This window comes from Bombyx mori, chromosome 10, assembly GCF_030269925.1.
Source record: "Bombyx mori chromosome 10, ASM3026992v2".
Taxonomy (NCBI): Eukaryota; Metazoa; Arthropoda; class Insecta; order Lepidoptera; family Bombycidae; genus Bombyx; species Bombyx mori.
The window spans coordinates 13,429,067-13,443,431 of NC_085116.1; the positions used below are offsets into that span (position 1 = coordinate 13,429,067).

The 14,365-nt window shown below is 37.9% G+C and overlaps 1 protein-coding gene across 2 annotated transcripts in view; it reads right to left on the reverse strand.

Annotated features, from left to right (window-relative positions):
* Positions 1-14,365, reverse strand: part of NOS2 (nitric oxide synthase 2) — a 50,262-nt gene that overhangs the window by 26,089 nt on the left and 9,808 nt on the right. Inside the window, exons 2-3 of one of the 2 annotated variants that reach the window (XM_012689821.4) lie at positions 9,794-9,930; positions 8,327-8,489 (exon numbers count right to left, since the gene is read on the reverse strand). In XM_012689821.4, coding sequence (XP_012545275.1) covers positions 8,327-8,489; positions 9,794-9,930 — 300 coding nt within the window. Of the gene's footprint in view, positions 1-8,326; positions 8,490-9,793; positions 10,948-14,365 lie in introns of those variants that run through there. The other variant, NM_001123336.1, reaches the window with a different exon arrangement.

Below are 14,365 nucleotides of genomic sequence, written 5' to 3' on the forward strand. Positions count from 1 at the left end.
TTATTGAAAACACGATTAAAACAACATTTTCTGAAAATAAATCGTAGCTAGATCGATTTATCGCCAACGAAATCCCCTGTTTACTAAATTTTATGAAAATCGTTGGAGCCGTTTCCGAGATTCAGATTATATATCGACGCTTGAAAGGCAAACATGACTAAGCGACAATGCGTGAACTTTACAGTAGAGCAATTTAAAGTTGAAATATCTGAAAAAAAAATTATTTTAACGAATCTAACTGTAGGATTGAAATTATTTTAATAGACCTAGTTATAGTTTTTTTTTGCCCATCGAATATACTTAAAGGCTATTGCCTATCATTTGTGTATATAGCAGTTATTGTCGCTTATATATATTGTCCATAATTTGATAAACAGGTAAAATTATCTGAATTTTATATAAAAGGTTTCTCGTCACAAGTAAAATTATCTAAGCCAGCATTGAAAGATTTGGAGTAACATGTAAAACAATATGAGCTATCGTTGAAAGATTTTCAGTAACATGTAAAGTTAGACAAATTCGCACAGCTTACAGTTTCGTTTTGGGTATATTGGACTAAAGTGATCCCATAGTTCACAACAAATCGAGTAAATGTATCTAAATACTATTCCATTTTTTTATGCATGTAGAAAGTGTAAAGAATTGAACTAAAATGTAATAAATTACTATGGTAAATCATGCAAAAGAGCGAAACCAAAAGAGCGAGACGTTTATGAATAAACATTTATTGTAAAAAACAATAGGGATATATTTTTTTTGTAACAAAATCACGCTATTGCTATTATATTTTATACAATATCTTGCCAATATTAAATAAATAAACCATAACACATTGTAGTGTATTCCAATATAATACCAAAATCTAGTTATTGCCTCATCAGTCTTAAAAACAATAGAGAATTATTAAAACTCATAAAAGCTCTAGTTTTCAGAGTAAATCAAAAACAATAATAAATTGTATTCTGCTATTGAACATAACCAAACTTAACAACACTATTGTACCTAATATAATCAGTCTCCAAAGGCATACGATAGATATGCGACATGAGATCTTTTTATTTTTTGTTAATCAATCACAATCGTACAATGTCGTGCACGTGAAATGCTCAGAAACTCTTGTTTAAGACAATTAGGAATGACTTTGTCAGTGAAAAGTTTGAGCAAATCATCATATTTGGCTTTTGATATGGGTAACTGAGATCTATAACAAGATGTCAGTGATAACTTGATTTTAAGCTGAACTTCGACATCAAAAGATAATGCAGAAGCATTCATAGATGTTTTGTATTTAACGCTTTGCTTGTATTTTTTGAAAGAAAGCTTATTTTTCCGGTTTGGTTGCCTTTGAAGTACTTATCACTAATACTATCCCATTTATAAAAATCTTCATAGCTCAGTCTTTCCACCTGAAAAGGCGATGCATCTTGCCTAGCTGTTGAAAATATTGTAAACCATTGTGATGATGCGTAAACAGTGGTATTTTTTGATCGATTCTCTACAATGGCATGGTATCGACATGTAAGTGTGTCCCGTCAAAAGAAAGTTTATTTGAATAATGCAACATTGCTAATACCGTATGGTTTTGGCCTGGACAACAGTCGCAATAGAGAAGTAATCGCGTAACGTTTCTTCTAGCATGAATGGACTGAATATATTTATGTAAAATAGTTGCAATCTCATTGGCACCACGCTTGCCAATACTTTCATCCCAGTAGTAACCAAAAACATTACGAGTTCCGTTTCATAAACACAAAAATTATATACGCCTAGTTTCCTACTACGAGCATAATACAAAAGCATAGATTGTGCAAAAGGCGTGTTGAGTACTTTTTCCGAATGCATATCAGATGACGGATCATCTCGGTGTATATTTTTGTGGGCTCTAAAACGGGTATAGCTTTCTTCTTTTTCTGTTTCATGTTATTGCTTTTCTCTTTGTTTTTCGAGATTTTTCATTTTTTTCGTAGTGAAGAAAGACGCTTTAGACACTTGACTTTTATAGGTACATGAAATCCGATGTTGAAATTATCTAAGAATATTTACGACATTTACGATATTTATACGACAAATTCTCTCGCTTACAATATTGTGTTGTGCTTTTTGTATAGTTTGTATAAGTTGGAGATATTTCTAATTTCTTCAGAAAGGTAAACTTTGCTCGAATTTTGACGATAGTAATGCGAAGGTACCGCTGGTATTTTTTTTATTTTTAGTGCTCAGTTAGGTGGACGAGCTCACAACCTAGCTGGTGTTAAGTAGTTACTGGAGCCCATAGACATCTACAACGTAAATGCCACCACCCACCTTGAGATATGAGTTTTAAGTTTTCAGTAAAGTTACAACGGCTGCCCCACCCTTCAAACCGAAACCCATTACTGCTTCTCGGCAGAAATAGGTAGGGTGATGGTACCTACCCGTGCAGACTCACAAGATGTATCTGCGTAACTTTAACTAGTAGGTGAGCTCACGGGACTCAAATCTGACGATGTTGCTAACACTGGCCCTAGCAAGAGCAGTGCTTCACAGAATCTACCACCGGATCGGAAACGCGACCCACTGAGAAGATCCGGCGAGAAACTCAGTGGGCTGTGTCTGTGGATTAATTTACTCGCCGAACCCTTCGACGAGAACGATGATCGGGGAAGTCAATCGTGAACATTTGTTAAGTACGTATTTCATTCCAAAAATTGGTACCCGTCTGCGGGATTCGAACACCGTTGCATCGCTACATACGAAAGCACCGGACGCCTTATCCTTTAGGCCGCGACGACTCTGTAAACTGTTGATAAATCTTTTTACGGAATCTATAGTCGTTTCTTTGGTCTTATTTGGTGGTTCACATCTCCCTCGTGGGAACAAAATGCAAAATAATGCGACAAACGACTTTACTAAGCGACGCCCAGCCTACGAATGTCACATTTTACCAGCCCGCCAAAACGTGGTACGCGACTAGTTGCGCATACCCACGCGACGTATTTAAACTCGTGCAGTTCCTTAGCGACAAAAAAATATATTTTGTTTACGGGTAAACATAACTAAGCGCCAAAAGTAACCATTGCAATTAATCAAGTAAAATTATCTAGGCGACGTAGTTATTAGAAATGTTGTCATGTAAAAACATTTACGGATGGAAAGGGATATTAAGTTAAACAAGTAAAACTATCTAAGATTCAATATTATTCCATTTTGTTTCAGGTTAAATTGTATAGCTGTACCAATTACGACTACTTTGTATAGGTACAATCTACTAAGTGGTTTTAAAGAATAATTTCATAACAAGAAAAATAAATAAATACAAACAAATGAAAATTTAAAAACATGAATAACTGACTAAGTGAATAATACCTTATTATTAAAATGTCCTAACTGCAGGATGTCTCTAAAATAACTTTTTTTTTGTCGTTTGGTAGGAAAAAACTCTGCATTTTTATGAAAATCACACCATATCTAAGCGACATAAAACACGTCACAGAGTGATGAAACCTATACTAAAAGACGCAGAAAAATCAGACGATTCCAATGGTGTATTTAACTCATTTTACCTACTTTTGTCGCTTAGTCAGGATTGCCTTTCAAGCGTCGATATATATATATATATACAAGAATTGCTCGTTTAAAGGTATAAGATAAGATAACTACGTCCTATCACAATGTTCATTAATAATTTTAAAATATATTGCATTACATGTTAAAACTTCATGAGCCAATTAAATTAATTCTCCAAAACAAGTTCACCAGTACGACAGACATTGAAAGTTAGACTGTACCAATTGCCCATGTTGCCAATTTGTCTTTGTTGTTCTTAACGATCATATGAAAACCTTACTACTAAAAATGAGATACTAAATTGGATTTATCTCTACAAAAATATTGCTCTTTTACAAATAATTAAACATCTGATTGAAAAAGGTATATTATGGCACTTTAAAATTACTACAATTTCCTACGAAATAGCGCTTAAGCACCACAAGTAAAAGAACAATCTTAAAATCCATTAAATATAAATTTATCGCATCTCTTTGGTCGACGTTTAAACTATCTTAGTCCGGTAATGCTTATTTAAGACACCCTCGCATTCTCGAGACAGCTAAAGAAAGAGACTAAGTGGGAATGAACGATTGAAATGATTGAAAGAATTTATGTCGTTTCTCTGTCGATTAATAAATCTCAGTATTTAAATTTCACTGATGAAACCTTCCTTTTAAATTTAAAAAAGATGTGTGGTGTCGTGGGACACCGGATAGGAACGAAGTACCTTATTATAAAAATATTAATTTTAAGTTCTATTCGAGGCATAAAGAAAATAAAACTGGAGGTTTCGCAACAACCCACGGTCATTCGGTAATGTGCGAACTTATGTGGTATACTTATGTGGTACACTTCATTCACGGTTGTTCTCTGAGGTCGTGGTCACTGAATGATAAAAAAAATATGTTATTTTTTGTACGTTATTACAAAGTTAAGTCTTACACTGTGTGCTAACTAAAATCTTACGTTACGGACGTTTTTTCCCGGTTAGGGTACCCCTCCGCATCGTCCCATAAGGAAGTTCTTTCCAAAAAATGAGACCTCGAATATTACCAAAACTTTTTATACTAGTGATACTATTATATCTAGTTACGTAGAAAAAAATCTATAGTAGATACTATTACATATCAAATCTATACTAATATTATAAAGAGGAAAGATTTGTTTGTTTGTTTGTTTCGAATAGGCTCCGAAACTACTGGACCGATTTGAAAAATTCTTTTTCCATTAGAAGCCGTTGTCCCTGATGAACATAGGCTACTTTTTTATTATTATTTTTATTTTATTTTTTTGGTTTCATGTGTGTTTTAATGTTTCCGAAGCGAAGCGAGGGCGGGTCGCTAGTGTATAATAATTTTACTAATTCCAGACAACAACATTAAATTCGTAAATACGATTTTCAAATTAAGGGAAGAAAACGATGCAAGTAGAGTAATTCTGTGCTAACTAAAACATTTAAAGAGCCTTAAAAGAAAAATAATTATTTTAGTACGAGAAAACTAAACGCAAACTAGAACGGAACGACAGCTTAATTGCCTATGCTTTTTTTCTCGTCTCAAAATGAGAGTTTTCTCATTAGAGAGAGAGCAAATTCATTTAGTGCCTCTACCCGCTGGTAACGCCTTAACTTAGTCTGCAGTGTTCCAAAAAAAATTACTTAATTAATCATTTTTTAAATGAATAAGTTGTCATTTGAATAAACGTCCTTAATTGATGCTTCAGCGCCATCTGTTTTTGGTGACAAAAACAGATTGAAAAATCATTTCATTCATATTGGTTGCTATGTTGGGGCCTACATAGCAACCTTGACGCCGTACACCACCACCTTGAGACGGCGCAGCCTGCCCTGCTTTTTTTAACGGAGACGCAGATATCTGCTCCGGATGATACCTCATACCTTGAATACCCCGGCTACGTATTGGAGCACAACTTCCTGCGTAAAGCCGGGGTGTGCGTATTCGTCCGGGCTGATGTCTGTTGTCGCCGTCTTCGGGGCCTCGAACAACGGGACCTGTCCCTCTTGTGGCTGCGCGTAGATCACGGGGGCCGTAGCCGAATCTACGCGTGCCTGTACAGGTCCCACAGCAGTGATGCAGGTTCAGCTCTGTTTGAGCATGTGCAAGAGGGGACTAACCGCGTGCTTGAGCAGTACCCATCTGCGGAGGTGGTGGTTCTTGGAGACTTTAACGCTCACCACCAAGAGTGGTTGGGGTCCAGAACCACTGACCTCCCGGGTCGGACTGCCTACGATTTCGCCTTGGCCTACGGCTTCTCCCAGCTGGTGACACAGCCCACCCGTGTCCCAAATATCGAGGGGCACGAGCCTTCTTTGTTGGACCTTCTGCTGACCACAGATCCGGCCGGATACAGTGTGGTGGTCGACGCTCCGCTTGGATCGTCTGATCACTGCCTTATTCGTGCTGCCGTACCACTCTCTCGTCCTGATCGTCGAACGACGACCGGGTATCGAAGAGTTTGGCGGTATATGTCAGCAGATTGGGATGGATTGCGTGAATTTTACGCATTCTACCCATGGGGGCGGTTCTGCTTTTCCTCTGCTGATCCTGACGTCTGTGCGGACCGTCTTAAAGACGTGGTGCTCCAGGGGATGGAATTGTTTATTCCCTCCTCTGAAGTGCCCGTTGGGGGTCGCAGCAGACCCTGGTATAATAATGCCAGCAGGGATGCTGCACACCTCAAGCGGTCCGCATACGTGGCATGGGATAATGCCAGGAGACGTCGGGATCCTAACATCTCAGGGGAAAGGCGGAAATATAACGCCGCTTCCAGGTCCTACAAGAAGGTTATTGCCAGGGCGAAATCGGAGCACGTTGCTAGAATTGGCGAGCGACTGAAGAGCTATCCCTCTGGGAGCCGTGCTTTTTGGTCGCTCGCCAAAGCTGCAGAAGGTAACTTTTGCAGGTCTAGTCTCCCACCACTACGCAAGTCCGATGACAGTCTGGCCCATAGTGCGAAAGAGAAGGCTGACCTTCTGGTCAAACTCTTCGCCTCGAACTCGACTGTGGACGACGGGGGTGCCACACCACCGAACATCCTCCGGTGTGATAGTTCCCTGCCGGAGATCTGCTTTACACAGTGTGCAGTCAGGCGGGAACTCCGACTCCTGGACGTCCATAAGTCGAGTGGGCCAGACGGCATCCCTGCAGTGGTTCTGAAAACGTGCGCCCCTGAGCTGACGCCTGCGCTAACGCGTTTGTATCGCCTCTCTTATTGCACTAACAGGGTTCCGTCTTCATGGAAGACTGCCCACGTCCACCCTATCCCCAAGAAGGGTGACCGGTCGGACCCATCGAGCTATAGGCCTATCGCGATAACTTCCTTGCTTTCCAAGGTGATGGAGCGAATAATTAATATACAACTCCTGAAGTATCTGGAGGATAGCCAGCTGATCAGTGACCGACAGTACGGTTTCCGTCACGGTCGCTCAGCTGGCGATCTTCTTGTATACCTTACTCACAGGTGGGCTGAAGCCTTGGAGAGCAAGGGCGAGGCTCTTGCTGTGAGCCTTGATGTCGCGAAGGCCTTCGACAGGGTCTGGCATAGGGCACTTCTATCGAAGCTACCATCTTACGGAATCCCCGAGGGTCTCTGCAAGTGGATCGCTAGCTTTTTGGATGGGCGGAGCATCACGGTCGTTGTAGACGGTGACTGTTCTGATACCATGACCATTAACGCTGGCGTTCCACAAGGTTCGGTGCTCTCCCCCACCTTTTCATCCTGTATATCAATGACATGCTGTCTATTGATGGCATGCATTGCTATGCGGATGACAGCACGGGGGATGCGCGATACATCGGCCATCAGAGTCTCTCTCGGAGCGTGGTGCAAGAGAGACGATCAAAACTTGTGTCTGAACTGGAGAACTATCTGGGGCGAGTCTCCGAATGGGGTGAATTGAACTTGGTTCAATTCAACCCGATAAAGACACAAGTTTGCGCGTTCACTGCGAAGAAGGACCCCTTTGTCATGGCGCCGCAATTCCAAGGAGTATCCCTGCAACCTTCCGAGAGTATCGGGATACTTGGGGTCGACATTTCGAGCGATGTCCAGTTTCGGAGTCATTTGGAAGGCAAAGCCAAGTTGGCGTCCAAAATGCTGGGAGTCCTCAACAGAGCGAAGCGGTACTTCACGCCTGGACAAAGACTTTTGCTTTATAAAGCACAAGTCCGGCCTCGCATGGAGTACTGCTCCCATCTCTGGGCTGGGGCTCCCAAATACCAGCTTCTTCCATTTGACTCCATACAGAGGAGGGCCGTTCGGATTGTCGATAATCCCATTCTCTCGGATCGTTTGGAGCCTCTGGGTCTGCGGAGGGACTTCGGTTCCCTCTGTATTTTGTACCGTATGTTCCATGGGGAGTGCTCTGAGGAATTGTTCGAGATGATACCAGCATCTCGTTTTTACCATCGCACCGCCCGCCACCGGAGTAGAGTTCATCCATACTACCTGGAGCCACTGCGATCATCCACAGTGCGTTTCCAGAGATCTTTTTTGCCACGTACCATCCGGCTATGGAATGAGCTCCCCTCCACGGTGTTTCCCGAGCGCTATGACATGTCCTTCTTCAAACGAGGCTTGTGGAGAGTATTAAGCGGTAGGCAGCGGCTTGGCTCTGCCCCTGGCATTGCTGAAGTCCATGGGCGACGGTAACCACTCACCATCAGGTGGGCCGTATGCCCGTCTGCCTACAAAGGCAATAAAAAAAAAAAAAAAAAAAAAAAAAAAAAAATTGGTGATGATTCAATCTAATGGGTTTATAATGTATTATTCAACATACCTGCAATTTTGACCACTGGATTCTGCCAATGCAACGGCTAGCGTTTCTCCATGCAAGCTTGGCTCCAAATACCAGTTCTGTTGTGGTTAGTTGGTATGTGCCAGTCGTAGCTACTTCCTCTTGTACGATTTTCCAGCGAGCTTCATGAGCTGGAGTATTGGCCCTGAGAACATTTGTTTTGGTAAGTACATGGATAAATCGTATATTGTATTACTGTTCATTTTGTTACTTTTATTTCTACGCGGCCATATTTAAATAAATTGAGTTGTGACTATGAAAATTTGATTGTTACGGATTTTTTTGTTTTAATACTATCAATGTACAATAGATAGCGGCCAGTAATTTCAGCATATTATCGGCTATTTATATATTTAGCGAAAATCCCAAAAGAGGAAGTGGTCAGGAAAAAAACCTTAAACATATCGTCTTTAATTGTGATTGTAATTTAAGCGGTACGGAATAAACAATTTATTTATAATGTAAAATAATCGAAAATGTTATAGTAAACAGTAAAATGCATTATGTTTAATTGTCATAATACTCTTAAAGTATTAGAATTGTAGGCAAAGACTTTTTTTCTAAATCCTTCACAGTCGTTTCGCTGCCAGTGAATGAAAATATAAGTGATTGCCTCGGTGAATGAAAATACTCCACCGAAAAAATTACGATAAGAAATATAAATGTTAGTAGGCTTTACAAAACGGCAGGGACGCGTATGCATAAACTTGGCACTCGGAAAAAGTGGCACCGATTTACATAATATTCGTATGAAACAAAAAGTTGTATTTTACGATTATTCGTAACCTACACTCGCTTCGGGCTTTCGAGAGATATACGCTCCTACGATAGGTTTATTTAAATTTGTCTTAAGAATTTTGAAACATAATTTTGACTACAAAAATTATCTTTATAAGTTACATTCGTTTGGAGATTTCGGCTCTACGTAGAGGCGTTTAAGTTCCCTCGTTTTTTACCACAAATAGGAAATGGGAATACAGAGCATAGATAATACACATAAATACAGAGAGCGCTTTGAATAATTATTACTGATGACAGCATCGTATATTTTGAGAGTTCATTATTAATTACATAGAGCAAATGCTTTCATTTACAGCGGGTTTATTAAAAACTATTTTTCGATGACTCGTCCATTACTAAAACCCAAAACCCTCTATTAGTGCTTCCATAACGATATAATATATATTTTTTTGTTTTTTAAAGTTAATTGATTTGTGGTACACCCACGCCCCTTGCATCTCAGATACGTCACAAGAATCAGTAGTCACTTAGTCTGAAAGATGTAAAAGCATCCACTTTTGACAGCCACAAAGTTGTGTTAACTTATACTTTGATACGATAATGAGCAATTACGAAATGTCACTGTCAAACTAATCTTTACTAAACATTTTTTTTTAATTGGGCTAACACAGACTACTTTCCAGTTACCAGTTGTATATTAAAACTCACCTCCGTATAGAAGCGAAGTACTGGCCTAGAAAGTCCTTTGCGTCATTAAGCACCTCCTCCGGGTCTCGGGGCACGTCGCCTCGTCCCGGGATGGCCATCAAACTCCCAAGACACGAGCGCTCGTTGCATAGCGTCGGCTGTCAACAAATCACCACTTAATTTGCATTGTCGAGAGGAAATAAGGCAAATAATTATAGACTTGATTCAAAAGAGAATCTTTAATTTTTTCACGATTTTTTTTATTGCCTTTGTAGGCAGACGAGCATACGGCCCACCTGATGGTGAGTGGTTACCGTCGCCCATGGACTTCAGCAATGCCAAGGGCAGAGCCAAGCCGCTGCCTGCCGCATGGTAGTGATTTTTTACTTCGAATACTTGTCACACACACACACACACACAAACACACACACACACACACACACACACAAACACACACACGCGCACACACACACACACACAAACACACACACACACACACACACACACAATCCCGATTCAACTGCAAGTCAAATTCAGTGTCTTAAATATAATCAATGTTATTATTTAACGGAGTTCATGTCATGATTTTTAGAAATTATGTATTTAGATATCGGAAACTCATTAAAAGTAAAAATTGTACCTACTAAGAACTCGTTGAGTATTATTTTGTTTGTTTTTGTTAACTTATTTAACGATAGAGTTCCGGGAATTCGTCCTGTCTTGAATTCTGGTTCTTTTTGTGTACTTTCCAAACACTTTTTAAATTTCGTTGAATTAGACAGCTTAACGAGCTTATGGACCGTCTGGTGTTAATTGAATATTGGAGCTCATACAAAAAACAACGTGAATTTATCAGAGGATAAAAATTTTAGATACAATTTTTTTAATTAATATCTCTGAGCAAGAGAGCGATTTCCTTAAATTTAATGTGGATATGGAACGTTTTTATTTAATTATAAGATCTATAACGTAGGCAGCTGAATCTATTATTGTATGAATGTGTAGATGTTGTAGAAATAGTTCTCCCAGATAGGCGACGGTAATACCGGTGAGCAGCTAAGTTGCTGCGTTCCTCTCTCAAGCACTTTTTTATACGAAATATGAGGATAAGCAGATCTTGTATTCGCGTCGAGGAAAACCGAGAAGGGAAATTCATTGCGCAATATTGTGAAGCACACATAAACTATTTAAATACATCTTTTTAGAAGTAGATCATAAACATAAGTAAGTGAGTATAATAATAATAATAATATTTAGACCTGGCCCACGAGACTACCGCCATGTGGCATGTTAATTCAACCATCATTGTTCCAATAGTTGTATCGGTACACGGTTTGATAGCGAAAAGTTTCGATCAACATCTTAAGAAACTTTCGTTATCCAGCTGGGTTGCAAGCCTAATATAGAAAGCAGTTATCCTCGATACTGCACGCATTGTGAGGAGGTTTCTCACTCTGGAGTCCTAACCACTGGTGGCTTGTGTCGTAGACACCGCCATCAGCGGCAATCTATTTGTATATTGTGTTTTTTTTTAAATTGTATTTTAATATCTCTTTTAAAAAATATTATGTAATTAATAAGATTTTAAATAAATATACATAAATAATTATAATAATATAATCTTTGTTTCCCATAAGTATAAGTACATATTACATTCTTAGATATAATAAGTTTTTTACATTTTGATCTATTTACAATTTTACAGTTTTTTATATTAGATTTTTTTTTTATTGTTGTTTGTTTGATTTGCCTACATCAAACTTTTGGTGACAAAGTGAGTATAACTACTGTTAAATCTGATGGTCTAACTAGAGATGAGTCAGATTTATTAGAACAGACCCGAGTATTAGGTATTTCACGAGATTAGGCTGCACCTAATCCCGTTTTGTCAATATATATAATCCACTTGTTCCACCTTATCTTCGTATTCTTAAAACATAAAATCGAATGCTCAGCATACGCTCCCACCTGTTCCTACGCTATCTCACTCACTTACAAGCTGCAACGTATCTCACAATCCCTAAATGCCTAATCCTAATCATTCAAATAATGATCCAACGATCACATTAATCAAATTCCAATAACGAACTCAGAACTTGAGATTAGGAATAGGCAGATTGAGATTGCTTGGTAAGTAAAGTATTGGTTGTGAATGAGATTAGGAAGATTATGTGGATTAGGTATATCTTAAGATTAGGAACAGGAGGATCTGATTTACCTAGTATCTGATTTACCTAGTACGACCCATCTCTGGGTCTAACCCAATTTTAATTTTCTAGTTTGAAGTCCTTTTCACAGTTACAACAAAGAGAAACTGACATTTGTCATAATCTTTTGAAATTAAACTCAAAAGTACCACACTTCGTAATCTTGAAAACGAGATGTAGCGCTTTACAACAGTTACTGTTCTAATCAACTTTTATGTGCGTTCTAGTTGAACAAAATACATTAAATTAAGAACTAGATCTTAAGATGTACGCTGAATATTTTGTTTAATAAAGATATTAAACAACCATCAAATAATATTCGTTGGACCCTAGTCCATTCCTAGTACTTGGAATTTCGTTGTCTCACAGCCCAAAAAATCATTTTTGCCTTATACGAATCTGGAACGAGTTTCTTCCCAGTATATCGCGAGGGTTTTTCTTCAAACGACGTCTAATTTTAGTCATTTTCGATCCGGCTTATCTGTGCATTGGCATTACCAAGCTATGGTAGTCACAACCACAAGATAATAAAAAAATCCTCGAAATCTTGTACTTACAAACTATCAAACTTCTTTATGAGATCAATGGTGTTTATTTTTCAGAAATTACCACTAAATAGCTTAGCTTTAAGATGCACGCATAATCAGCTGCCATAAATAAAAAAATGAAACACTTTTATTTTTAGACAAACGAAATGACATATGGATATACTTAAATAAGTACGTATAGATATTTAAACGGTCTTAGAAATAAAAGAGCCCGTTGTGCTCTCTTTGTGTAATGTTTTGCCTTGACTTTTTCACTATATTAGTGAACAATAAATCATATTCGCTATAATATATCGATTTCTGGAATTGAACTGCTATATTATCGGACACAATTCAATTTTTTTCTTGATTCAATTTTTATTTGACAATTGTCTTGGACCTTAAGATATTCCATTTTCGGCCATAAACTTGGACCCTGGAATAGTCGAAACGCGTTAATCATATTTTTTTAATTTGTCAATTCAAATATGACCTCAACAAATAAAATATTAAAACAACTAGACACAGAACTATTTTTACGTTTTAATCTCAGTCATCCGCCATCACGAAAACTGCGTAGCGTTTGAAAAGTCGGTTTTTATAATAACAGTAACAAATACGAGATTTAAAAAAATCAAGTAGAAGTTAATTTGTTACTTCTCTTTTATGAACAAAGCCTGAGAGCTTCATTCAATTCATATGTAGAGCTGTGAATATGAAGCTACGGTGTTCCAATGTCACGTCGTCGCTCTGTTTGTGAATGTGACAGGTAATCGCATTGTGAATTTCTAATGTAACATTTGTTTGTACATGCGTGGCTGTGCGCGTCGAGTGTGGCAGCCGGTGGCAGCCGACGCGATTGTGATTACTCCCTAAAGCTCAATTCTTGACATTCGCATGTTTAAATACATACATACATTTGCCATAATTACTCAAAATACATAGTAAGTACTCGTTAAGTATACTCGTACTACATAACATCTAAGTTTGGCTTGATTAAAAACTACTTTTCCGATTTATTCTGACGTTTATCGATTTCAGTTTTAGACAGAAAAATAATTTGATTATAAATCTCTTATGAAAACTGATTAAAACACTATTCATTTTCGTATCTTTTATTCTTTAGCTATAACATAGTGATTGAATAGGATCACTTAAAAATATGGTGTTGGAGAAATACGGTTTATTCCTGAAGTCGAAACGCCAGTAGTTAAAGCAGGCGGAATATTACACAGAATATGGACTTACTACTAAAGAGAGCACCAATATATTGACAATGTTAGTATTTAAGTATAAGAACATATAAGAATTACAACCAGTGTGAAATTTAAAAATATTAAGTAAACAATAATGAGCATGCTAATTATGTATTTTTTTTTCCTAAATAAAAAAAGGTAATAATAACAAATCAATGGAAAAAATGAATCAAAGTCTGGGGATGTGAATGATTTTGGTTGAATTCTGATTACAAGAGAAAAAATATTCGCTACGAGCGTTTTATTTACATCACATAAAAACTTTTCATTTTATTTCTAAATAAACTATACAATAAGGTTCATATCAGTTCGAAGTTCCCCATATGACAGCAAACAAACTCTCAAGAACTTGTACGAAACAACGAAGTAATATATTTTAGTTGCCCCAAAACAATCCTTTACATCGTGATACAAGTTTAAAACATTGTCTAAGTTTAAAGTTCTACAAAACTTTCTTTACATGCAAGTTTAAGGAACAAGACATTTGCAAGGATTTGCTGAGGTCAAAACATTTTATTTTTCTTCGTACAAATGAAAAAAATGGACTTTAAATGTTTTGAAATTGCTCCAGTTAGAGCTTTATAAATTATGATTACGATGGAT